At 51.7% G+C, this 26356-nt stretch overlaps 2 protein-coding genes and 1 pseudogene across 2 annotated transcripts; 2 read left to right on the forward strand and 1 right to left on the reverse strand.

Moving 5' to 3' along the window:
• Nucleotides 1-692: 692 nt before the first annotated feature.
• Nucleotides 693-2897, forward strand: LOC149521240 (uncharacterized). The gene is made up of 2 exons (XM_089774473.1): nt 693-1580; nt 1871-2897. Exons 1-2 carry the CDS (start codon nt 699-701, stop codon nt 2117-2119), a joined length of 1131 nt encoding a protein of 376 aa, XP_089630599.1. The 5' UTR covers nt 693-698; the 3' UTR covers nt 2120-2897.
• Nucleotides 2898-8086: 5189 nt separating this feature from the next.
• Nucleotides 8087-11625, forward strand: LOC102449612 (olfactory receptor 10A4-like; annotated as a pseudogene).
• Nucleotides 11626-18135: 6510 nt separating this feature from the next.
• LOC102449663 (olfactory receptor 14C36-like) lies at nt 18136-20962 on the reverse strand. The gene is made up of 2 exons (XM_075912278.2): nt 20046-20962; nt 18136-18631 (listed from the first exon to the last, which is right to left on the reverse strand). Exons 1-2 carry the CDS (start codon nt 20960-20962, stop codon nt 18136-18138), a joined length of 1413 nt encoding a protein of 470 aa, XP_075768393.2.
• Between the last annotated feature and the right edge of the window lie 5394 nt (nt 20963-26356).

Here is a 26356-nt window from a genome sequence, read left to right on the forward strand (position 1 = left end):
CCCTCATTCAGGTCATTAACCAAGATGTTCAACAAAACCATCCCTAGAACCGATCCTTGGGGCACTCTGCTAGAAACCGACCACCAGCCTGACATTGAGCCATTGATCACTACCTGTTGGGCCTGACAGTCTGTCTAGCTTTCTCTCCATCTTACTTACATTTATCCAATCCATACTTCCTTAACTTGCTGGCAACAATGCTATGAGAGACCATATGGACAGCTTGGCTAACGTCAAGGTAGATCACATACACTGACTTCTACATGGCCACGGAGCCAGTTACCTCATCACAGAAGGCAATCAGGCTGGTCAGGTGGGACTTGCCCCTCGTGAATCCGTGTTAACTATTCCTTATCACTTTCCCCTCTTCCAAGTGCTGGGGCCAATGGGCTGTGATGTGATTAGAGCCAATGTGGCCAGCTCCCAATGGGTGTGGATCAGTGTAACTCAAGAGTGGTTCTCTTCTCTTCTCTTCTCTTCTCTTCTCTTCTCTTCTCTTCTCTTCTCTTCTCTTCTCTTCTCTTCTCTTCTCTTCTCTTCTCTTCTCTTCTCTTCTCTTCTCTTCTCTTCCAGCCTCACTCTAACGTCTCCCCTGCAGGTACGGACGTCTCCTGGTGGGAGATGGTAGGGTGGGAGGTTCTTGGGCAGTGGGGTTGGGGATTCCTCTCCTCTTTCATTATGGCTACGTCTACACTGGCATGAATTTCCGGAAATGCTTAAAACGGAATACATTCCGTTTTCAGCTTTTCCGGAAAAGGAGCGTCTACATTGGCCACGGAGTTTCCGCGATAACGATGCGCTTTTCCGGAAAAGCGCGTCTACATTGGCGGTGCGCTTTTCCGGAAAAGCAAAAAGCCCGGAACCATTTTGAAAAGGGCAAAGGCCACCAGACCTTTCCGGGGGCGGGGCCGGAGCTCCGTCCAGACGCGTGGTTAAAGGGGTCTCGCCGGGCAGCCGTTGGTCTCGTGCTCCCATGCCTTGTGACCTCTGCCAGAGACTGGCACCCTTCACAGGGTCGGTGGTTGCCCTGTGAGTTTTGGGGACACCACCCTTTGGCCCCCCAGCAGCTTTTCCTGGCATTTTATTTTTTCTGCTCTGCACTGTCTGCTATGGAGCCGTGGGTGGCCATGTACCTGCTCGGGCCCCTGTTAGACCTGTACAGGTGCCTGGAGCTCGTGCTGCAGGCTGGTGCCCTGGTGTTCATGTACCAGGAGGCAGAGATTGCCTTGGACTCCCTCACCAGGGAGGTCCTGGCAACCGCGTGGCATCAGCACCCGACGATAGACCGGCCCATTTGGACTTTGGAAACGAGCACCGACTGGTGGGACCGTGTGGTCCTCGGACGATGGGACGACTACCAGTGGGTCCGGAATTTCCGAATGAGAAAGCAGACCTTCTTGATGCTGTGCACCTGGCTGACCCCCGCACTGCAGAGAACCGCCACCCGGCTGCGGGCACCCATCCCCGTCAACAAGAGGGTTGCCATCGCGCTGTGGAAGCTGGCCACACCGGACAGCTACCGCTCGGTGGCACACCAGTTCGGGGTGGGAAGATCCACCGTTGGCGTTATCGTCATCCAGGTAAGTCCCAGGGGGAGTGAGATGGGGGGAGGGTGCTCCACTCCAGGCCCAGGGACACCCAAGACTCCAGGCTGGGTCGCTCAGGGGTTTCGACCGTCCCTCCCTTGCACCGGCCCACTGGTGGGGGGGGGGCGTGGGGCGAGGGGGGCCCTGGGTGTGTGTGTGTGTGTGTGTGTGTGTGTGTGTGTGTGTGTGTACAGAGGGAATCAAGGGGGGGACCCAAGGGAGCGCACACTCACCCCTGGCTGTATGTAATGTGTTCCCTTGTGTTTCTCTGCACCCTTCTGCAGGTCGTCCACGCCATCAACGACGTCCTGCTGCCAAGAATCATCCGCCTGCGCGACGTCGATGAGACCATGGCCGGCTTCGCTGCTCTCGGGTTCCCCAACTGCGGGGGAGCCCTGGACGCCACCCACATCGCCATCCGGGCCCCGGAGCATCGAGCAGCCCACTTTATGAACAGAAAGGGGTACTGCTCCATCGTCCTGCAAGCCCTCGTGGATCACCGGGGTCGCTTCCTGGACATCTACGGCGGCTGATCCGGCCGGGCACACGACGCCCGCATCCTCCGGAACTCAGGACTATTTCAGAGGTTGGAGGCGGGCACCTACTTCCCCCGGCGGGACTTGACTGTCGGGAATGTGCCGATGCCCATCTGCATCGTCGGGGATGCGGCCTACCCCCTGATGCCCTGGCTCATGCGGCCCTACATGGGGCAGCCGGACCAGAACCGGGCCCGGTTCAACGACCGCCTCAACCGGGCCCGAAACCCAGTGGAGCTGGCGTTTGGACGGTTAAAAGCCCGCTTCCGTTGTTTGCTCACCCGTCTCGACATGGGTGAGCAGAATGCAACGGAAGTGCTGGCCGCGTGCTGCGTGCTCCACAATATTGTGGAGCGCAGTGGGGAGGCCTTCCTCCCTGCATGGGTGGCAGCTAAGGCACAGACCTTGGACCAGCCCGCCACAGCTGCCATCCACCAGGCGCGCCAGGAGGCGGTGCGCATTAGAGAGGCCCTGGTGGACATGTTTGCCCAAGCCCCGTAGCAGGGTCGCTTGGGTCACCCCAGAGTACTCCGTCCCAGCTCCTACCCTTCCCCACCTCCTCCCCTTACCTCCCCCCCCCCAATAGTATAGTAAAGCGTCGGGTCACAGCACATCGCGGCCGTCATCGAGTCTGTTCGTCGGGTGCGTCGGGTGTAGTTAGGGTTTTTCTTTTAAGTTAGGCTAGGGTTTAGGCCACCATCGCCGTCCTGAGGAACAGCCAACAGGATTTGGGACTTGTGTGGAAGGCTTACATCAGTGCCATCTTCAGTGGATCTCCTGGCTGTTCCTCTCCTGAGGCCCTGAAGGCCCAAAGGACTGACATGGCCAGGAACACCACAGTCATCCGTCGAGGGATCTCCTGGCTGTTCCTCTCCTGAGGCCCGGAAGGCCCAAAGGATCGAGGTGGCCAGCAACACCACAATCGTCCTCCCTGCGCCTAACTTATGTTTTTGAATGTGTACTGTACTGCATATTGTAACCATTTTTTTCTGCTTGTTTGTTGCTATGTAAATATAGTTTCTGGTTTACATCTTTACTGAAAAGTCTCAGTATTTCTTTATGCGCCGCGAACCAATGACCACTGAAAAAGCCCCCCCCCCCCGGTGATAGAGTCATGAATTTGTTGTCCACAGTTGTAACCCTCTTAAATTGAAGTGGCTAATTGGCATCTCACATAATTTCTGTACAGTTACTAGAGGAACACAATAACCACACAAGATTGAAATGAAAACAGAACTTTTTATTTACAAAGGAGGGGGGGGGGGGGACCTTTAACTGCGAGAAGGACGGGGGGGACCTTTAACTGGGAGAAGGAGGGGGGGGACCTTTAACTGGGAGAAGGAGGGAGGGGCAGTTACTGGGACGGGTGGCCCCTGCGAGCGCCCCTCTGGGGGCGGACCTGCCCACGCTGGGCAGACCACATTGGGGCAGCCTGCACGCTGAGGTGCCCACGAGTAGGAGCACGAGTAGAAGCACGAGTAGGAGCACGAGTAGGAGCACGGTCTTCAGGGTCAGGAGCAGGAGCAGGAGCATGAGCAGGGTCAGGGTCAGGAGCATGAGCAGGGTCAGGGTCAGGGTCAGGAGCATGAGCACGGTCAGGGTCAGGAGCATGAGCACGGTCAGGGTCAGGGTCAGGAGCAGGAGCATGAGCAGGGTCAGGAGCATGAGCACGGTCAGGGTCAGGGTCAGGAGCATGAGCACGGTCAGGGTCAGGGTCAGGAGCAGGAGCATGAGCAGGGTCAGGAGCATGAGCACGGTCAGGGTCAGGGTCAGGAGCATGAGCAGGGTCAGGAGCAGGAGCAGGAGCAGGGTCAGGAGCAGGAGCACGGTCAGGGGCAGGAGCATGAGCAGGAGCAGGGAGAGGAGCAGGGATAGGAGGGGGCATGGGCTGTGCTCCCGGAGGGATGGCGGGGGCATGCGGTCCGGCCATGCCATAGTGGATGGCATGTATTAAATGTGCCGTCAGGGTGCCCATTGTGGCACGCATCTCGCGGCATTCCTCCAGGAACGCAGCCCATCCCTCCTGCCACCAGTCCTGGTCCCCCTGCACACGCTCCGCAATGGAGGTCTGGATCCCCTCCACCGTGGTGACATGACGCCGAAGCAGCTGGTCCCGGTGTCGGAGCCTGGTCCTCCGGGCTTGGGCAGCTGGGGGTGCCGCTGCTGCTGGAGTCGCGGGTCTGGTGCTGGGTCCCGCTGCAGGGAAGAGAAGAAAGGACGGGTCAGTCAGGCAGGCCATCCACTGTCCCCACACCTCCATGCCCTCCACCCCAGAGCCCCAGGTGACCGCACAGTTGTGGCTTGGGCCCACTCAGTTCCCCTCCTGCTCCCGGGGGGTGTTGTATGTTGGCAAGAAGGACCACCCCTGGGAGTAGGGTCCTCCCTGCAGTATTGTAAGCACCGGTCTGTATCCTGGCTCCGTGCAGGGCAGGAGGGTGCTTGTGCTGCGTTTACCTGTGGAACTCCCTGCCGGTGGACACTGTGAAAAGCTTAGGGCTAATCAGTGGTGTTTGACAGGGAGCGAGATGCATCCCCACGCAGTGCCTGGGAGCACACCTGTCAGTGGCGGTCTGGGCTCTCAGATCCCATTGCGTGCGATATCTCCTGGTCAGAACCAGAAAGGGTGACTGGGTGGGGGGATGTCCCATCCTTGCAGCAAAACTCAGGGGCCCATCTCCCTCCCACTATCCCTCCCGCAAGCCTGGTAGCCCAGGGACAGGTGTGGCCGCAGTGGGGACTTCCCTCGGGGAACCTGCCAAGGCACTGGGAGCAGGTGAGCGGCTCGGTGGCGGTCCACGGTCACAGGACTGTGACGCTGCACTTATCCCAGGAGCAGCTGGCTGTGCCTCACAGCCAGGCCTGGGACAGTGTGCCATTCCCTGTGCTGCACCCCTTGGTGGAGCAGCAGGCTCTGGGCTGAGTCCCTCGGGCCCTGGCCGGTTCCAGCCGGCATCCACCCTTCCCCCTGATCCCGCTGAAATGTGTGTGAGAAGCACGGTCCCAGCCGTGCCCGCAGCTGCCTGCCACGGCCACCTGCCGCTCAGTCACCAGGCTGCACGTGGTTGCACGTGCTGCTAACTGCCGCATGCTATGTAGCGTGCAGCTCACGTGGCCTGAGTGACATGCTCTCCCCTTCCCCCCTCCGGACACTTGGGTCTCGCTCCCCCCGCCCTCCGCCCCCCGCCCTTTGGGGAGTGTAACCTGCAAAGACTCACCAGTGGGTTCCTCCCCGGCCACAGAGGAGCTGCTGGAGGGGGCCTGCTGGGTGGCAACGCTGGCCTCCTCTCCCGAAGCGCCGCCGCTCTCATCTTCCTCCTCCGGTTCGGTGGGACGAATGATCGGGGGGTGCTGGCAGGTGTCAACGGGGACAGCTGGGCCTTGCGGGGCTGGCTCGCCCAAAAATGAGTTCAGCCGCTCAAAATAGGGGCAGGCATCAGGCCCTGCTCCCCTCCCCTCCGTGGCCCGCACGTACCCCAGCCGCAACTCCTTGACCTTCGAGCGGACCTGCTCGCAGTTGCGGCTGGGGTGCCCTTGCTGGGCGAGGTTCCGGGCCAGCCGGGTGTACAGGTCTGCATTCCGGCGGCGGGACTGGAGGTCATGGAGACCCTCCTCCTCCTCCTCGCACAGGTCCAGGAGGGCCTCCAGCTCCCTGGGGGTCCAGGATGGGGCCCTGCGCTTCCGGCCCCTGGGGGCTTCCTCCTCTGCCCCGGGTGACGGTGGCTGACCACCTCGAGCTGCCATGCCTCCGCTGAGGTGGCTGGGCAGCACACTTGCCACGTCGCAGAGCTGGGAAGGGAGGTCTCTGAGGGCCTCCTGCCACGTGCGGCCAGTAGTGTGCGTGCTCTTTAAGCCCTCGGGTAATGCGGAAGTCCATGGCTTCTATGGGGTCTCCCGCCGTCCAAACCGCTTTTTTACGTTTCTTCTGCTTTTCCGGAAAAGCTGTCTACACTGGCCCTTTTCCGGAAAAGCTTTTCCGGAAAAAGGACTTATGCCCGAGCGGGAGCATCGTACGGTTTCCGGAATAGCGGCTGATTTTGTACAGTAGAGCATCGTTGCTTTTCCGGAAATTCAAGGGCCAGTGTAGACAGCTCGCGGCTTATTCCGGAAAAGCGGCTGATTTTCCGGAATAAGTGGCCCAGTGTAGACACACCCAACGTGTTTGGAATTGCCAGGATGGGGAACTTGATGGGTGGCCCATGTCATGCCTTGGGTGGGTCAGGTGGCCCCATTCATGAGTGCCTCCCATGGAACCTGCCCCTGGGGGCATCAGCTCCAGTCCAGAGCCACATACCTGGGGGTCCAGAACGATGCCTGATTGGGGATGACCTTTGGTAGGGTCCAGGCCAGGCCAGAGGGGACGCCCCCGTTCCCATGGGCACTACGCTGGCTGTTATTGGCAGCCTCAGAAGAGAGAGTCATGGTGGATTGTCCACGCTGGTGATGAAGCTGAATGTGTTTGTCAGAGCTCTGCTCTCGGTCATAGAGGGAGCAATTCAGGGCAGCCCCACAGGGATGGAGAAAGCCACGGCCTGGTTATTGGTTAGGAGGTATTTCCCTCCAGGCAGGGAGATGGGGCTGAAATTTGGAGACACTGCACCAAATTTCAGAAAATCCCTCCTTTTGGAAAATCCCTTCTTCCTCGTGGAATGAGGAAGGCAGGGCTTTCGAAAGAGCGTGCTTGCACTTCCACAAAGAATAGCAGAAGAGCAAACCTGTTCCTTGGACGTGGTGGAGTTTTTTCGGGGTACCTTCAGTATCCCAGAAAACCCCTGCGGTATAGACGTATTGCAGATGTGTAGGTTATACAGTAACCACAGAATGTGGACATCACAAGTGGGGCCAAAAATAACGACTTCGGGAAGTGAGATAATCAATATTAAGATGTTGGAATATGTGGCGTAATACGTTAACTTAAAGAGTAAGTGTCCTTGAAGAATTTTTAGGGTGAGGAGATAAGATTTGAGCATGGTAAGATAGGTTTGGATTGAGCGGGGCTTGGACCTCATAAAACAAACATTCAAGGAATCACTGTGGCTTCTACTTCTTCTACCAGAATTTATATTTGTTTGCCATTGGTCACGATTGTCACTAGAGGAGGCTCTCAGATTCCTTTCACCAGAAACCCTTAAACTATCAGAGCACAAACTGTCATTTCACTTTTGTCCTTCTCTTGGAAAAGCCTGCGCTGCTATCGATGTAGGCTTGGGTTTTCCAGGAAGCCTATAGAGACTTTAGTTGCACAGCAAATCTATAGAGATGGAGTGCCTAATTACCTTAGCGGTGTGTCTACACTGTGGTATTATTCCAGAATAACGGCAGTTATTCTGGAAAAACAGTAGTAGTGTTCACACAGTTATTGCGTTATTTTGAAAGAAAATCAAGATCAAGATCAAGATCAAAATAAAAATAAAAATGAGGGGCTCTTTTAGTGGCACAGTGGATAAAGTACTTGCCTTTGGACCCATGGGTTGACGGGGTGAGCCCTGCGTTTGACCAACCTGGACTGGGTCCCATTGGGACACAGGATGGATAAGGGGGTCTTGGAAGGTAGTGATGCTGGAGACCTTCTCCAGTGGAACAGAGGATAAGGTATCTGCCTCTGAAGACACTGGTTGTGGGTTCCTTGACTGACCTGACACCCTTGGGATGGATAAGGGGAGCACAGAGTGTAGGGAGGTTGTGCAGCTCCTGCAGTGAATCAGGTACCTGCCTTGGGAGCCACATGTTGAGGCTTCAAGCCCTGCCCTGGCACCCTTGGGATGCAGGACAGCTAAGGGGGTCCTGGGAGGTTAGGGAGCTGGTACAGTGGATAAGGGACTCACCTCTGGCCCCAGAGGAAAATGGGGGAGGGATAGCATTGGCCTGCTAAATCCAGGGTTGTGAGTTCAATGTTTGAGGAGGCTGATCTGGGGCAAAGCTGTCAGGGATGGTACTTGGTCCTGCGGTGGGGCAAAGCTGTTAGGGATGGTACTTGATGACCGCTCAAGGTCCCCTCTTGTTCTAGGAGACAGGTAAAGCTCTGTTAATATTTAAAATAACTGAGGGCTTCTCCAATCTTTCGGAAGGTGTTTGTGGACACTCCACTGCTGCTATGTCAAAATAGCCCCTCCCTAAGGCCATTCTAATTTACCCCTCTGCAGTGTCTCCTGAGGCTCGAAATGGAGGTTGTGCCTCCACATTAGTGGAGCCGACCTTGGACTAAGTTTGAGGCTTCCCTGCAGTATGGACGCTCTATTTTGAAATAAGCTATTCTAGAAGATGTCTCCCGGAACAGCTTTTTCTGAAATAAGCCTGCAGTGTAGATGTACCCCACAACTACACTGAAAACTCAGCTCAGATTTCGACTAGTTGAGTGAGACCAGTTCTTGACATTGAGGATGGGATTTTGCTGCAGTTATCACTGGGAGAAATACTTAGGAAAGGAAGACAGCCATGGTAGAAAGAAAGGGATGGTATAGATGAGAGCTGGGGTTAACTCCTGGTGGGTCTCCACACCACCGTATTTACCTGTACCTCCACAGGTATGGAGAATGAGAGCTTCCATTGGCTGCACTTCTCCATTCTGGCTAATGGGAGCTGCGATTGTCCGTACCAGTGAAGGTGCTGGTAAATATGGTGACAGCGAACACCAGCTGCTAACCCTAGTGAACCACCGCCATTGCATTGTCCATCCCTGGTCTATATGGTGCTTAGTCCTGTTGTGAGGGCAGAGGACTGGACTCGATGACCTCTCAAGGTCCCTTCCCAATCTAGTATTCTATGATCTATGAAAGCTGTATTCTTCAGCCTTGAGACCTGCTCTGTTAATTGCAGAATGCAATCAATTCCCCTACGACAGTCATTTAGAATAATTGTCGTGAGCAGTCCCTGTGAGGAGTCATACATCAACATGAACCAAGGGGGTTATTTCTCCTACCGCATTGACAGGAACCCAGAGAAAGGGCAAAGTAGGTTTTCTGGAATGTGGTGTAGACAGATCCAACCAGCCTGACAATAACAAAAGACAGTGGAGGGAGGCTGGATCCTGGCTCACAATTCCCACAGCCGGCCGCCATCAGAACACTCGCTGCTTTCACGTGAACATGGGACTCAGGGCTTCACAGTTACGACTGAAGGTAGGAAGGACTGAAAAGTCTCCCCCAACATTTTATCAAAGGAAATGAGAAACATTTTCTGGGGAAAGGGGCTGTTTGCCTCCTATGAGGAAGCTGTGAAGGTTCTCCAGACACAGCGAGCTGTTCAACATTTTGTCACTCCCCTGTTCTGAACCCAGTGTGGCTTCCCGATACCATCAGCCCATTAGCCTTGAAACATCCACCATGGCTTGGCATGCTCATGACAAACGCTTGCAATGGAGACTTCTTCTGCTGTCATTTGTAGATAAATACAACCAAAGCAGTTTGCTAGGTGGAGCGAGTTTGTTACTGATCAATGACCCCCATGGAGTGGTTTTTAGGTTCCCAGCGCATCTAGGAAAGGGTTAGGATTAAGAGTAGACTCATAGAATCATAGAGTTGGAAGAGACCTCAGGAGTCATCGAGTCCAGCCCCGTGCCCAAGGCTGGACCAACCCAACTCAATCATCCCAGCCAGGGCTTGGTCAAGCCAGCACTTAAACACCTGTAGGAGATTCCACCCCTCCCTAGGGAACCCATCCCTGTGCTTTTCCTAATATCCAACCTAGACCACCCACACTGCAACTTGAGACCATTGCTCCTCGTTCTGCATCTGTAACCACTGAGAACAGCCTCTCTCCAGCCTCTCTGGAACCTCCCTTCAGGAAGCTGAAGTCTGCTCTCAAATCCCCCTCACTCTTCTCTTCTGCAGACTACATAAGCCCAAATCCCTCAGCCTCTTCTCGTAGGTCATGTGATCCAGCCCCCTAATCATTCAGGTTGCTCTCCACTGGACTCTGTCCATTGTGACCACATCCTTTCTATAGTGGGGGGGCGAGGAATCCAGAACTGGTTTGCCGATATGCAGTTATTAACTAAAAATCTCTAACCTTTATGGAACCGTGTTTCCTCCTCACATCATTCACTCCAGATGTCTCACCAGAGCTGAATAAAGGGGAATAATCACTTCTCTAGATCTCCTGGAAATTCACCCCGATATGCTGTATTAACTAAAAATCCCTAACCTCTATGGAACTGTGTTTCCTCCTCACATCATTCACAGTTCTGCCTCCGCCCATTAGCTGCTCAGACGTCATCTTCCCGCCAGGTGTACCAAACTTCCCACTGGTGAGCAGACAATGAGAAGCCGCTATCTGTATCAATTAGCTAATGTCCTTATCCAGCCAAGCATGTAGGGCCATGTGTCTTTAGGCACCTTGTGAGGTTTTCAAGGGCACCTCGGCACCCAAACCTAACCAATTTCGATAACGGTCGTAACTGCCTTTGGCACCTGCCTGCAGTTTTAAGCCCTTGCGGCTTGGGGAAATCAGCTCTTAGTCACTGGCTTGCATCGGGGCTTCCCACTTCTGCCTTTGCGAGTCTGCCTGCGACATTTTGCATTTCTCTGTTTACCTAGAAGACCCTCAGGCAGAAAGCAGAAGTGGCCAATCGAACAGTCATCGGTGAATTCATCCTCTTGGGATTTGGGAATGATCCTGAACTGCAAACACTTCTCTTCCTGGTGTTTCTAGTGATCTACATGGTGACCATGGTTGGGAACATCCTCCTCATGGTGTTAGTGGTGGCAGATCGGCGCCTCCACACCCCCATGTACTTCTTCCTGGGGAACTTGTCCTGCTTGGAGACCTGCTACAGCTCCGCCATCCTGCCCCGGCTGCTGGCCAGTCTCCTGACGGGGGACGGGACTGTTTCCGTCCCCGGCTGCATGGTGCAGTTTTATTGTGTTGGGTTCTTGGTCTGTACAGAGTGCTACCTCTTAGCAGCCATGTCTTTCGACCGGTATCTAGCGATTTGTAAACCTCTGCGTTATGCAGCACTGATGACCAGCAGGTTCTGCCTCCGGTTCGCAGCCTGGTCGTGGATATTGGCATTTGTGGCGAGTACCTTGACTTTCAGCTGGATGTCCCAATCAGCATTCTGTGGCCACAAAGAAATCGATCATTTCTTCTGAGATTTCAACCCACTGATCCAACGTTCTTGTGATGACTCCAGCCTGATCACACGGCTGAGTATCATAATCACGTCCATCGTTGTTCCTTTCCCATTTCTACTGATCCTGATGTCCTACATTTGTATCATCACTACCATCCTGAAAATCCCTTCATACACCGGGAGGAAAAGGGCCTTTTCCACCTGCTCCTCCCACCTCATTGTGGTGACCATTTTCTATTCGACCCTCACTGTTGTCTATATTTTACCGGAGGACCACATGCTGAAGGACCTCAATAAAGTTCTCTCTCTCTGCTACACAGTCCTCACTCCCCTGGCCAATCCACTCATCTACAGCCTGAGAAACAAAGAGGTCACGGAAGCACTGAGAAAGATCCTCCATGGATTCATGGTGCTCATGGGAATTCAGAAGTCATGACCGGTCTGGCTGAAATAGCAACGGCGATCTGTAGGTCATGGGGAATGTGAGGGCACACTAAGTTTGGGGTGGCTACTTTCCCATTAAATATCACGGTTCTTATCGGCTACTGCCCTGATGGCAAACATAACTGTCATGTGCTCTGTGCCCCACACAGCCAAGTTCTGGATTCTGGTTACGTATTTCATCTGTTTTTCTGCTCTAGCAGTGTTGGGAAAACACATTTTGTAGAGTTCTGGTTTGGGATTCCTATAGGGGGCTTGTTACAATAGTTGGTCTTCCCTTTGTATCCTGGATTCCTAAATGCCCTCTCATTTTAGATCTGGGAACACTGTATTTTCTTACTCTGTGCTCTTTTTGTGACGATTAGAAAGTTTGAGGAGTCACCGAATGGATTCTTAGGTATCAACAAATAATCAACAAGTGTTATAATTGATTTTTGTTAAAGCTTCTCTTTCTAACAGCAACAAGATGACATTGTTACGTTAAAAAAACAGGCGTGGAGAAAATATTACTCAATTCCGTGTTTGTGAAATACCAAGATCTGTTCTTTGGAAGCACATTGGGTAAAATTATCGAAGTGCCTAAATGTCTTAGCAACAGAAATCCCATGGACTTGCAGTGAAGCATAGATTTCCAAGGCCCTAGTTCACTTTTGAACTGAGTCGCTCAAGGTCTTGTCTACACTATGGAGAAGACCGACCCTCTGGAAGTCGATCTTCTAGTATTCAATATAGCGGGTCTAGTGAAGACCCACAAACATGAACTGAAAGGGCACTTCTGTTGACATCAGTAGTCCTGCTCCTCACGAGGAGTAACGGAAGTGGACGGGAGTGTTTTCCCCCGTCGACCTCCCACTGTGTGGACAGTGCAAAAATGCGATTTAAGATACTTCGACTCCAGTTATGCAATTAACATACCTGGAGTTGTATATTGTAAGTCGACTTTCCCCTGTAGTGTAGAGCAAGCCTCAGAGGTTTTGCAAATTCTACCCATTGTGGAGACCATGTGCCCTAGCCTCCCATTCAAGGAAACATACAGGATCTGATTCAAGGAATGAGAACAGAGGAAGCCAGACATGGCAAAGACCACACTGTAATTCGGTTCACCCTGCTGGTTCCAAAAGCGATTGTTTGGGGTAGGGGGAGCTGAATGTTAGCTGCTAGCGGCAGCGTCTCATGACTGAGATTTATAAGCCAGCCACTGTATAATTCAGCCCTCGTGAATGAGTACTGGGTAAAGTGCCTTTCTCACGACAGGATGGACCTTCTTCATCTAGCACGCTCAGGACCTGACCAGTCGCAAAGGAGGGAGTTTGCCAGAGCAGGGGAGGTCAATTATGCCCCCCTGTGCATGGGCCCTGGGCTCTTCCTGGTTCATCAGCAGGCTGGGCAGGGCACCCTCGCCACTGCCAAACACAGCCAGCCCCACCACCATGGCTCCTCTGCCCCAGGACCACTGGGGCTCTGCTCCCAGTGTCTGCTCTGTGTCTCGGGGCTGCTGTGACCAGTCCCATGGGCCCCAGCTCTATAGTCCAGGGGCTCTCTGGCCTAGCAATCTCCGTGGTCATGCCGGACAAGAGAGTCCTGAAGAAGAGCGTTTCCACCTGTATTACTACGGTAACGTTTCACCCCGGTGATGAATCTACCCTGCGGTGTCCTCCCTTGGGTGACTGGTGACTTTCAGATTCTCTTCCATAGAGGCCCTGCCCCATTTCTACTGACCCTGCTCACCGCCGTCCTAAGAATCCCTTGTCCGGCCACAGGCAAAAGGCATTTTCCACTTGTTCCTCTCACCTCATGGTGGTGACTCATTTTCTGGGGGGCCTGGCAGCTGGTTTTCTGCCAAACACTGTTGGGAGCCATGAGACCTGGCCAATGAGTTCTCCACCTTCCGGGCTCCCCCCCATGCTCAGTCCCTTCAGGGAAGCAACAGATGGTAGGAGAAAAAGCCAACAGGGAATCTGTGGACATCAGCAAAACTCAGGCCAGCTCGAGAAAATAGAACAGTGCATGGCTGTTCACAGGGAAAGCAGATGGCAGAACAAGGAGCAGTGGGCTCACGTTTTAGTGGGGGAGGGAGAGGACTCTCCATCCCTTGTCCCAGCTTGACCAAGCCCTGGCTGGGATGTTGAGTTGGGGCTGCTCCTGCTTTGGGCAGAGGACTGGACTCGATGACTCCTGAGGGCTCTTCTAGCCCTGGGATTCTAAGGAGAAGATAAGGTCACCCCTTGGGTGCAGCTAAGTCTAGTGACCTTGACTTCGATTTTCAGAGGCCTAAGTGAGGTTTAGGACTTCACTGAGGGTATGTCTACACTACAAAGTTAATTCTAACTAACAGCCTTTAGTTCGAATTAACTTTGATAGGCACTACACATACAAACCGCTAGTTCGAACTTAATTCAAACTAGCGGAGCGCTTAGTTCGAACTAGGTAAACCTCATTCTACGAGGACTAAGCCTAGTTCGAATGAAGCAGTTCGAATTAAGGGCTGTGTAGCCCCTTAATTCGAACAAGTGGGAGGCTAGCCCTCCCCAGCTTTCCCTGGTGGCCACTCTGGGCACCACCAGAGAAACTCTTCTGCCCCCCTCCCGGCCCCGGAGCCCTTAAAGGGGCACGGGCTGGCTACGGTGCCCGTGCCAGGTGCAAGCCTGCCAGCACCCAGCCAGCAGACCCTGCACCTGGCACAGCACAAACCAGCTACCCGCTGCCACCAAGCCCTCCGCCTCTTCCCAGGACCAGGCTGGTGGCTCCCGGGAGCCTGCCCGGGTCCGCAAGAGGCGGGCGCCCACCTGGGCTAGTGCGGACATCGTGGACCTCATCCACGACCTCCGCACGAGGCACAGGAAAGTGGCCATCTAGGGCAGGAGAGCTGCCAGCCTGGCCACCCAGGAGCAGGTTTGCATGAAAATCAAGGTGGTCCAGTGAGACCCCCGACCCTGAGCCCTGAGCTTACAATGGCCGTACTTGGTCAGACCAAAGGTCCATCTAGCCCAGTAGCCTGTCTGCCAACAGCAGCCAACCCTAGGGACCCTGGAGGGGATGGACTGAAGACAATGACCAAGCCATTTGTCTTCTGCCATCCATCTTCAGCCTTCCACAAACAGAGGCCAGGGACACCATTTCTACCCCCTGGCTAATAGCACTTCATGGACCCAACCTCCATGAATTTATCTAACTTCTCTTTAAACTCTGCTATAGTTCTAGCCTTCACAGCCTCCTGCAGCAAGGAGTTCCACAGGTTGACTATTTGTTTTGTGAAGAAGAACTTTCTGTTATTAGTTTGAAGCCTGCTGTCCATTCATTTCATTTGGTGTCCTCTAGTCCTTCTATTGTGGGAACTAATGAAGAACTTTTCTTTATGCACCCTCTCCACACCACTCCTGCTTTTATAGACCTCTATCATATCCCCCCTCGGTCTCCTCTTTTCTAAGCTGAAAAGTCCCAGTCTCTTTAGCCTCCTTCATATGGGACCTGTTCCAAACCCCTGATCATTTTAGTTGCCCTCCCCTCTCCCACCCTCTCTCTTCCTCTCTCCCACCTCCTTTTCCCAGTCTCCCCAAGTTTTGTTCAATAAAGAGAGATTCTATTTTTGAACACACGTATCCTTTATTTTGTACATCAGGAAGGGGGGCTAGGGAGGGGTAAGTGGAAGGAGGTGAGGGAGGAATGGGGTACGAGCCCCCAATGGGGAGGACTGGGGTGGCTCTGCAGGCTCCTCGGGATGGAAGCTCTCCTGCAGCCCCCCAATTGATCTGCCCCCGGATGGCAGCCTGCGGCAAGTGCAGCCGGTCTGATGGCCGAGTGCTGTGATGTGCCAAGTGTGGGCACTCAGGGCACTCCAAGCCAGGACTGCTTTGCAAGCGGGGAACCCCTGAGAACTGTCTGTCCGGGGTGGGGGTCGGGTCCCTTTAAGCACAGCCCTCAGCTAGCCTGAGACAGCAGCTCCACTCTCTAAGTCCTAAGCTGATGCCCTGCCGGCACTGCTTCCGGCCATCCTTAACCCCGGTTCATTGTCCACTCAGTGTGGACATGATAGTTTGAATTAGCAAAACATTAATTCAAACTAGTTTTTAGATCTAGATGCACTAGTTCGAATTAGCTTAGTTCGAATTAAGTAATTCAAATTTAGTTAGTTCGAATTAGTGCTGTAGTGTAGACATACCCTGAAGGGTTTTGTAAAGCAGCTTGGTGATTTAATTGGATGAACAGAGGGTATGCCTACACTACAAAGTTAATTCGAACTAACAGCCGGTACTTTGAATTAACTTTCATCGTGTCTATGCATGCAAATTAAGTTAGTTCGAATTAGTGCTGTAGTGTAGACATACCCTGGGTTAGATTTAAAGGGGTTAAAAACCCAAGGTGATGTCATAGAATCACAGAACACTAGGACTGGAAGGGACCTTGAGAGGTCAACGAGTTCAGTCCCCTGCCCTCATGGCAGGACCAAATACTGTCTTCATCATCCCTGATAGACATTTATCTAACCTGCTCCTAAATATCTCCTCAGATGGGGATTCCACAACCTCCCTGGGCAATTTATTCCAGTGTTTCACCACCCTCACAGTTAGGAACTTTTTCCTAGCGTCCAACCTAAACCTCCCTTGCTACAGTTTAAGTCCATTGCTTCTTGCTCTATCGTCAGAGGCCAGAAAGAACAAGATTTTCTCCCTCCTCCTTGTAACACCCTTTTAGATATTTCAAAACTGCTATCGTGTCTCCTCTCAATCTTCTATTTTCCAAACTAGACAAGCCCACTTCTTTCAGGGTATGTCTACATTAGCTCGTTAGTTTGAGCTAGGTAAGCAAATGAGGGCAACCGGAGCTGCAAATGAAGCCTGGGATTTAAACATGTTCCCAGGTGCTGCCATTTTTAAATCCCCCTTAGTCCAAACTAACTGCCCACGGCTAGATGCAGCAGTTGAAAGTTAATTCGAACTAACTCCTTAGATCGCATTAACTGTTACTCCTCGCGGAATATTGTGCAGCAGATGTAACCGGTTGTACGCCATAAGGGTCAGCAAGAGTGAAAACTAGAGAGAAAAACTTGGGTGCAGAGTTTCCTCTAGGGGGCGCACTTGTATGGGTGTGAAGAAAGTCCCGCCCACCTCATTAGCAGAGCTGTGCAGCAGCAGGCAAACTGGGGAAAGTGGGATTTGTGGGAGGAACGCGGCTGTTTAAAAAAAAGGTCTACACTGCAATGCTATTTCAGGATGCCTATGGTTTCCCGAAATAGCTACCTCACGTCTTCTCAATGCATCTGCTATTTCAAAAAATAGCAGATGTGCAATTTTGCCATCCGTATGAACCTCATTCTACGTGGAGTAAGGGACGGCTCGAAATAGCTGTGTAGATGCACCCTATGTCTGTAGAAGAGACAAGTGAGGGGGGATATGAGAGCAGCCTGCAACTTCCTGAGAAGGGAGGTTCGAAAGAGGTTGGAGAGAGGCTGTTCTCATTGGTGGCAGACGGCAGAACGAGGAGCAATGGGCTCACATTGCAGTGGGGGAGGTCTAGGTTGGATGAGGAAAAACTCTTTCCCTAGGAGAGTGGGGAAGCACTGGGATGGGTTCCCTAGGGAGGGGGTGGAATCTCCATCCCTAGAGGTGATTGAGTCCCGGCTTGACCAAGCCCTGGCTGGGCTGATTGAGTTGGGATTGGTCCTGCCTTGGGCAGGGGGCTGGACTTGATGACTCCTGAGGTCTCTGCCAGCCCTGGGATTCTGTGATTCTATGATTCAGCCCCTCTCCCCCTCTCTCCCATCTCCACGATCTAGACTCACTGAAATGCTTGTGTGGCTCAGCCCCTGTGGCCAAATCCAAACCACCCTTCCAAGTGAAAGGCTGAATCCCAACTCTTGGGGATGCCCGGTTAGAACTGCACGTCTGGGCCCTCAGGTCTCCCCGTGAAACGGCCCCTCTCCTGGTGTGGAGTCCCCTGGCTGCCCCCTCCAAGGACCGTCCTTCCCTACCACGACTACTGTGGCCACCGGCAGGGATTTCTGAACAGGCCCTGACACGGGTGGTCCCCGTAGCTCTTCCCTCAGCAATAAGTCAAGGAAGTTGAGTGACCAGCCAGTCTCCATCTTATCCAGTACCATTGGGTGGCCACAAGCTGTGACAGACCGGGCCACGTCTGGGCATGGCTGAGGGCATCTCCTCAGGGCAAATTGCTCAAACTCGGGGCTCCTTACAATCCCGGACTAGAGACCTTCCCAAACAGGCCACAAACCAGTCCCACCAAGCGCTTTAGCTGCCAATCTGGCCAGCCTTAGGTAGGATGTAGGGTCTGCAAGTGTAAATTTATAAAATGATACTCAGATGTGTGGAAGGATTTATGGAAACACACACAGACTCTGATCTCATTCACACTGGAATGATCCTTCCTTAAATAACTAGGATTTCACTCAATGGACTTAGTCTGGATTTTCCTACTTCATGAACCGATTGCACCTTGCGCTCTTATTGATGCTATTTGAACAGAGGGGGAAATCACAGTGAAGGACGTTTCAATTCTTGGACAATAATCTCCACAAGAAGAGTTTCTTCAGGGGAGCTTTGAGCTCCTTGTTCCTTAGGCTGTAGATGACGGGGTTCAGCATGGGAGGTGCTATGGCATAGAAAACACCCACCACCAGGCCTGAAGGAGAGCTGGAGGGGGGTTTCAGGTAGGCAAAGGATCCAGTGCAAAGGAACAAGGAGACCACAGCGAGGTGGGGGAGGCAGGTGGAGAAGGCTTTGTGCCGGCCCTGCTCCGAGGGGATCCTCAGCACCGCTCTGAAGATCTGGGTGTAAGACACAATGATGAAGAGAAAGCAGGTTAAATATAACAAGACACCAAAGACAATGACCCCAATTTCACTGCGGTAGGAGCTGGAGCAAGCCAGCTTGAGGAGCTGGGAGATATCACAGAAGAACTGGTCGATGACATTGGAGTGGCAGAAGGGTAACCGGAAGGTGTACCCAGTGTGTATAGCAGAGTAGATAGTAGCGGTGATCCAGGCACTGAGGAGGAGTAACGGTAGTTCGGACTAGGAAGCCTAGTCCGAACTACCTAGTTCGTGCCGCGTGTAGCCGCGCGGCACGGGGTTCGAACGAGCAGGGATTTAAAAATGGCGGCGCCCAGTTTATGCAAATGAAGCCCGGGAAATTCAAATCCCGGGCTTCATTTGCAAGTGCGGTATGCCTACATTACCCTCCTAGTTCGAACTAGGAGGGTAGTGTAGACATGCCCTGAGAGGCTTCATTTGCCAAATCCAAACGAACCCATCCAAGTGAAAGTCTGAATTCCAACTGTTGGGCTAACCAGGTTGCAACTCCACATCTGGGCCCTCAGGTCCCACCATGACCCTGCCCCTCTCTTTGTGCAGACTCACCTGATTGCCCCGCTCCGGCACCGCCCTTCCCTACCACACCAGCCTGGGCTACCATCACAGAAAAGTTGAGTGACCAGACGTTCTCCCCCATATCCACTACAATTTGGTCACCACACGGAAAACCAAGCGCAACAGCTGAGAAAATGTGACACACAACAACAGTTTGGTGGGACACACTCTTGGTTTTATTACCCGACCTCAATGTGTCTGAAGGAGACATCGCCAGAGCTTCCTCTTCCTAACAATCTTTCCACTGGACAGGCATGACACTGTGTTTATTCATTCATAGACCTGGCTCTAACTCCCCTCCCACATCTAAAATAGCATAGAGCAGTCCCTTCCACAATCGCATAACTGTGTGAGTGGGGACTAGGAACGTCCCTCCTTCACACACAGACATCTATCCAACTCATCCTCACGGGGAAAAGCAAAACTTCTCAGCCCCCCAAAAATCCCAGTCAAGAATGGAGGAGACAGCATCCCAAATCAATAATCAATGGATACCCCTCCTGGATCAGACATATTCCAACCTCCTGAATGCCTACCCCCAGTAAACTCACCTAGAACAAATCAGGAAAGCAACCAACCAATCAACAAACGGAAAGAAAACAAAAGAAGAAACCATCCAGCTAACACAACCCAAACCTCCCATTCCACAGGCACCAGTTTTACATAAAACCAGGAGAAGAGGCGGCGACTTCGTCAGGTTCACTAGGGATGTAATTTGGGTGTTGAGGTTCGGTGCCTTGCGCTCAGAGTAGGATGCAGGGTCTGCAAGTGTAAATTTATAAAACAATCCACAGATGTGTGGAAGGATTTATGGAAACACATGTAGACTCTGATCTCACTCGCAGCGGAGTGATCTCTCTCTAACTAACAAGGATTTCATTCAATGGGCTTAGTCTGGATCTTCCTACTTCATGAACCAATTGCATCTTGCAGTCTCATGGATGCTATTTGGTGACCAGCTGATAAGAAGGAAACACAGGGGGGAAATCACAGTCAAGAACCAATGAAGGACGTTTCAATTGTTGGAGAATAACCTCCCCACAAAGAGTTTCTTCAGGGCAGCTTTGAGCTCCTTGTTCCTCAGGCTGTAGACGACCGGATTCAGCATGGGAGGCACCACGGCGTAGAGAACACCCACCGCCAGATCCAGTCCTGACAGAGAGCTGGAGGAGGGCTTCAAGTAGGCAAAGGACACAGTGAAAAGGAACAAGGAGACCACAGTGAGGTGGGGGAGGCAGGTGGAGAAGGCTTTGTGCCGGTCCTGCTCCGAGGGGATTCTCAGCACCGCTCTGAAGATCTGGACGTAAGACACAATGATGAAGAGAAAGCAGGTAAAAAATAACAAGACACCAAAGCCAATAACACCAACTTCACTACAGTAGGAGCTGGAACAGGCCAGCTTGAGGAGCTGGGGGATTTCACAGAAGAACTGGTCAATGACGTCGGATTGGCAGAAGGGTAACTGGAAGGTGTTCCCGGTGTGCAGGGCAGAGTAGACAATGGCAGCGAGCCAGGAACTGATGGCCATATGGATACAAGCTCTCCTGTTCATCACTCTCTCGTAGTGCAGCGGCCGGCAGATGGCGACATGTTGATCGTAGGCCATAACAGTGAGAAGGGCAAAATCAGTTGTTGTGAAGACGACATAGAGAAAGACTTGGGCGACACAAGCAGAGTAGGAAATCGACCTGGTGTCCAGGAGGGAGTTGAACATGAATTTGGGGACGCTGACAGAGATGGAGCCAAGGTCAAGGACAGACAGGTTCCCCAGGAAGAAGTACATGGGGGTGTGAAGATGATGGTTAAGGATGATGGCTGAGATGATGAGAAGGTTCCCCACCATGGCTGCCAGGTACATCACTAGAAACACCACAAAGTGCAAAACCTGCAGCTCCCGGACGTCAGAGAACCCCCGGAGCAGGAACTCGGTCACGGTGCTTCCGTTGGACATTTTCTTCCTCAGTTCCCAGTGTGGTGGCTTCAGAGGACACAGAAGGGGTGGGGATCAGAGTGAGACATGGAACAGCCTGGATTCCCGCACCAATCTCTCATGCGGTAGGTGTCCCCCATGCCCAGCACCCGTCCCAGCTCCTCCCAAGGGGCGGTGACTTACCCCCTGTTGTCTCTGGGCCTGGCTCCTGAACAGTCCCTGGAGCCGTGTCCGACTGCCCCTGCGAAGATCTGGGGGAGACTCAGGACGGGGCTGGATGAAATGCTGTTGGAGCAGGGAGTCAAGTGAAATCCCAACTCAATGGCTGTGACAGAGGAACCCCTCCGGGCACGAACCTCCGGCTGTGACCCTTGAACGAGAATCTCAGTGTGTCCGGGCCAGCTTCAATTCCAACGTCTCATGGCAGGTGGGGGCCATATCGCCCCATTTAAATTCCTTCAAAGGAAAGGGAGTTTCCTGGGGACCCATGTGTCTGGGAGGGGACCGTCACGTGAGGCAACTCGGCACAGACACTGGAGAGGGGGAAACGTTATGGCCACAGGTTTCTGCAGCTTTTTCATAAAATCACAAGAACAGAAGAACATGAGAATGGCCATACTAGGTCAGAGCAAAGGTCCATCCAGCCCAGTAGCCTGTCTGCTGACAGTGACCAGTACCAAGTGCCCCAGAGGGGGTGGACCGGTGAGAAGAATCAAGCAATTTGTCTCCTACCATCCTTCTCCAGCCTTCGGCAAACAGAGGCTGGGGCAGCATTCCTTCCTCCCTGGCTAATAGCCTTTTATGGACCTAACCTCCATGAATTTATCTAGCTTCTCTTTAAACTGTGTTATAGTCCTAGCCTTCAGAGACTCCTCCGGAAAGGAGTTCCACAGGTTGACAGTGCGAAGAAGAATTTTATTTATTAATTTTAAATCTGCTCCCCATTAATTACTTTTGGTGTCCTCTAGTTCTTCTAGTGTGGGAACAAGTGAATAACTTTTCTTCATTCATCTTCTCCATACCACTTGTGATTTTATAGACCTCTATCATATCCCTCCTCAGTCTCCTCATTTCTAAACGGAAAAGTCCCAGTCTCTTTAGCCTCTCCTCATAGGGGATTCATTCCAAACCCCTCATCATTTTAGTTGCTCTTTTCTGATCCTTTTCTAATGCCTAATTGTCTTTTTTGAGGTGAGGAGACCACATCTGTACGTAGTATTCAAGATGTGGGCATGCCGTCATTTTATATAGGGGCAGTGAGATATTCTTCGTCTTATTTTCTATCCCTTTTAAATAATTCGTAGAATCCTATTTGCTTTTTTGACTGCCTCTGCACACTACGTGGCCGTTTTCAGAGAACTATCCATGATAACTCCCAGTTCTCTTTCCTGATTAGTTGTAGCTAAATTAGCCCCCATTATATTGTATGTATAGTTGGGGTTATTTTTTCCAATGTGCATTACTTTACACTTACCCACGTTAAAGTTCATTTGCCATTGTGTTGCCCAATCACTCAGTCTGGTGAGATCTTTTTGAAGTTCTTCACAGTCTGCTTTGGTCCTGACTATCTTGAACAGTTTAGTATCATCTGCAAACTTTGCCACCTCACTGTTCACCCCTTTCTCTAGATCGTTTATGAATAAGTTGAATAGGACTGGTCCTAGGACTGACCCTTGGGGGACACCACTAGTTACCCCCTCCATTATGAAAATGTGCCATTTATTCCTGCCCTTAGTTTCCTATCTTTTAACCGGTTCTCAATCCATGAAAGGACCTTCCCTTGTATCCCACGACAACCTAATTTACATTATTTGGTGAGGGACTTTGTCAAAGGCTTTCTGAAAATCTAAGTATACTGTATCTACTGCATCCCCCTTGCCCACATATTTGTTGACCCCTTCAAAGAACTCTAATAGCTTAGTAAGACATGATTTCACTTTACAGAAACCATGTTGACTTGGCCCAACAAATTATGTTCTTCCTCGTGTCTGATAATTTTATTCTTCACTGTTGTTTCAACTAATTTGCCCGGTACTGACATTAAACTTACTGGCCTGTAATTGCCAGGGTCGTCTCTAGAGCCCTTTTTAAATATTGGCGTTATGTTAGCTGTCTTCCAGAAACTGATTTAAAGGAGAGGTTACAAACCACAGTTAATAGGTCCTCTATTTCTCATTTGAGTTCTTTCACAACCCTTGGGTGAATGCCATCCGGTCCCGATGATTTGTTAGTTAAGTTTTTCTATTTGTTCCAAAACGTCCTCTAATGACACGTCAATCTGGGGCAGTTCCTCAGATTCATCACCCACAAAGTATGGTGTAGGTTTGGGAATCTCCCTCACATCCTCAGGCGTGAAGACTGAAGCAACGAAATCATTTAGTTTCCCCTCAATGGCTTTATCATCTTTGATTGCTCTTTTTGTATCTCGATTGTCCAGAGACCCCACGGGTTTTTTAGCAGGCTTTCTGCTTCTAGTGGACTTAAAAAACATTTTGCTATTCCTTTTTGAGTTTTTGGCTAGCTGTTCCTCAAAATCATTTTTAGCTTTTCTTATGACATTTTTACACTTAATTTGACAGTGTTTATGTTCCTTTCTATTTACCTCACTAGGATTGGACTTCCACTTGTTCAAAGATGCCTTTTTATCTCTCACTGCAGCTTGCAGGGATTTTACTCTGGTTACTGAACCTTTTAATTTCTGTTTAACAAACCTCCTCATTTTTGCATAATTCCCCTTTTTGAAATTAAATGCCAGAGTGTTGGACAGCTGAGGTGTTCTTCCCACCACAGGAATGTTAAATGTTATTATAGTAACATCTGAGGATCTGAGGAAGTGGGTCTGGCCCACGAAAGCTCATCACCTAATAAACCATCTTGTTAGTCTTTAAAGTGCTACATAGTCCTGTATTTTGCAAATGTTATTATATTATGGTCACTACTCCCAAGTGGTCCTGTAATAGTTCCCTTGTGGACCAGATCCTGTGCTCCACTCAGGACTAAATTGAGAATTGCCTCTCCGCTTGTGGGTTTCTGTACCAGCTGCTCCAAGAAGCAGTCATTTAAGGCATTGAGAAATTTTATCTCAGCATCTCCTCGGGAGGTGACATGTACACAGTCAATATGGGGATAATTGAAATCCCCCATTATTATTGAGTTTTTTATGTTTATAGCCTCTCTAATCTCCCTCAGCATTTCAACGTCACTATCGCTGTCCTGGTCAGGTGGTCGATAATAGATCCCTACTGCTATCTTCTTATCAGAGAAGGGATTTACTATCCATAGCGATTCTATGGAACATGTTTGATGAATTTAAGATATTTACTTTATTTGATTCTACGTTATCTTTCACATACAGTGCCACTCAGCCACCCGGACTAACTGGTCTGTGCTTCTGATGTATTTTATAGCCCGGTATGATTGTGTCCCACACTGATTGTCCTGATTCCACCTGGTTTCTGTGATGCCTATTATGTCAAACTCCTCCTTTAATACGAGGTACTCGAGTTCACCCATCTTATTACTTAGACTTCTAGCATTTGTGCTGAAGCTCTTTAACTTGCCACTGTTTATTTTTCTGCCCTTCCCCGATGTATTAGACTCTTGTATTTGTGACTGTTTCTTGTCTGATCTGGCCCATACTTTATCATCTCCCCTCCTCTCTTTCCGACTAACACCTAGAGAATCTCCATCAATGGACTCCTCTAAGAGACGTCTCTGTCCGATCCACATGCTCCTCCACACCAAGCAGCTTTCCCCCATCTCTTAGTTTAAAAACTACTCTACGACCTTCTGAATGTTTAGTGCCGGCAGTCTGGATCCACCCTGGTTTAGGTGGAGCCCGTCCTTCCTGTGTAGGCTGCCCCTCACCCAAAACTGTCCCCAGTTTCTAATAAATCTAACTGAGTGTTCCGCACTTGTCGGCTGACGCCGGTGGCGTTTCACGGACTGAGACTGAGTGCGATCGGTTCCACGATTTCCACGAAAAGCCCATTTTGCCCTGGCTGGGGAAGAGGACACCCCGTGCCGTGCCGGGTGTGCGATCGCAGGTCACCCCGAGCTTCCCTTCCAGACAGAGTCACACCATGTACCCAGCATGTGAACCCCTCCCCACATCCCATCGCCAAACTCACCGGGCCGGTCGTGGGGAGGTGTCCGGGCGTGGGAGGCATTTACAAGTCCAGAGTCCTCAGCCCTGGTCCCTCGCTGCTTTGTGCATCTTCCGTGTCTCCTGGCATGGCTGGGTCTCTGGCAGCCCCTGCCAGATGGGGACCTGCTCCTGAGACGGGCTCCCTGCACCCCCGCGGACAGGCTGGGTGGGAGGGGAAGTACCAGGGATGTGGGACTAAAGTCCTTTCCGGCTCTGGAGCTGATCCCGGTTTGTGCAGGGAGGGGATCCTGGCTGGGCTGGATTCGATGGATAGTCACAGCCCGGCCTGGTCTAGAGCAGCCGAGGGCTCCTGTCCCTTCGCTGCCTGGAGCAGCCTGGTGCTTCGTCAACGCTGCCTAATTATCTCACAGTGAGCCAACCCCTCCTCCCCCATCTCCACGTTGCATCAGCAGCTCTGGGGAGCAGCCACCAGAGGCCCCACCACGGGGCAGGCTCGGGGGTGGACCCTGCGACGTAGGGGCCGGAGGCGACAGGCTGGCAGTTCCAGGTCATCTTCTAAGCAGGTTCGACACAGACAGAACCATGCAGCCTGTGCCCAGAGGGGCCAGTGGCCTTTGGCACTGGAGGAAGGGTGGTCTGTGCCTGGGAGTTGAAGCCAAAGAGAAACGTTCCTCCCCTGCCTGTGCCCTCTGAGAAACTTCCCCAGGGGGTTCATCACCAGAGTGAAACTTTCAATGGCTAGACACGGATCCACTCCCCTGCAGACAGCGCTTCGGGGAGAGCCGGGTGCTGAAAGATTTGGGGTCTGATTTTCAACTTCTGCTGAGTGAAAGACAATTCCCTTTCTTTCTTTCTTTCTTTCTTTCTTTCTTTCTTTCTTTCTTTCTTTCTTTCTTTCTTTCTTTCTTTCTTTCTTTCTTTCTTTCTTTCTTTCTTTCTTTCTTTCTTTCTTTCTTTCTTTCTTTCTTTCTTTCTTTCTTTCTGAGAAAGGATTGGGTTCAATAACTCTTCCAATTTGAATTTTCTTGAGTCATTTAAAAAAGCCACCACATGGTTGATATGTCCTGGGTGCACGTGTGCAAACACAGAAGTATCCTTCTTCAGCCCACAAATGCATTTCTTTGGTTCAAGATTTCACGTGAAGTTCTACCCAAAACGTTGTGTAGACGGGAGGGGAAGGTCCAAATAAGAACAAGGCTTTCTTCTAAAGAGCCTTCTGCTGGGACCAGCTGGGTCTCCCTCAACTAGTCCGTTCTGTGCTGTCGAGGGGTATTGAGCATTGACGGTGCCTTAATCTCTCCTGTTCT

Source organism: Pelodiscus sinensis, chromosome 30 (assembly GCF_052426305.1).
Source record: "Pelodiscus sinensis isolate ZL-2025 chromosome 30, ASM5242630v1, whole genome shotgun sequence".
NCBI lineage: Eukaryota > Metazoa > Chordata > Testudines > Trionychidae > Pelodiscus > Pelodiscus sinensis.

Excerpts from the sequence above, each read along its gene's own strand:
- LOC149521240 (XM_089774473.1), top strand. The coding sequence starts at position 699 with ATGAATTTCCGGAAATGCTTAAAACGGAATACATTCCGTTTTCAGCTT. Across the intron at positions 1,581-1,870 it reads TTGGCGTTATCGTCATCCAG|GTCGTCCACGCCATCAACGA; the intron begins GTAAGTCCCAGG and ends ACCCTTCTGCAG.
- LOC102449663 (XM_075912278.2), bottom strand. The coding sequence starts at position 20,962 with ATGTCCAACGGAAGCACCGTGACCGAGTTCCTGCTCCGGGGGTTCTCT. Across the intron at positions 18,632-20,045 it reads AAGAAACTCTTTGTGGGGAG|TGCCTGGATCACCGCTACTA; the intron begins GTTATTCTCCAA and ends ACTCCTCCTCAG.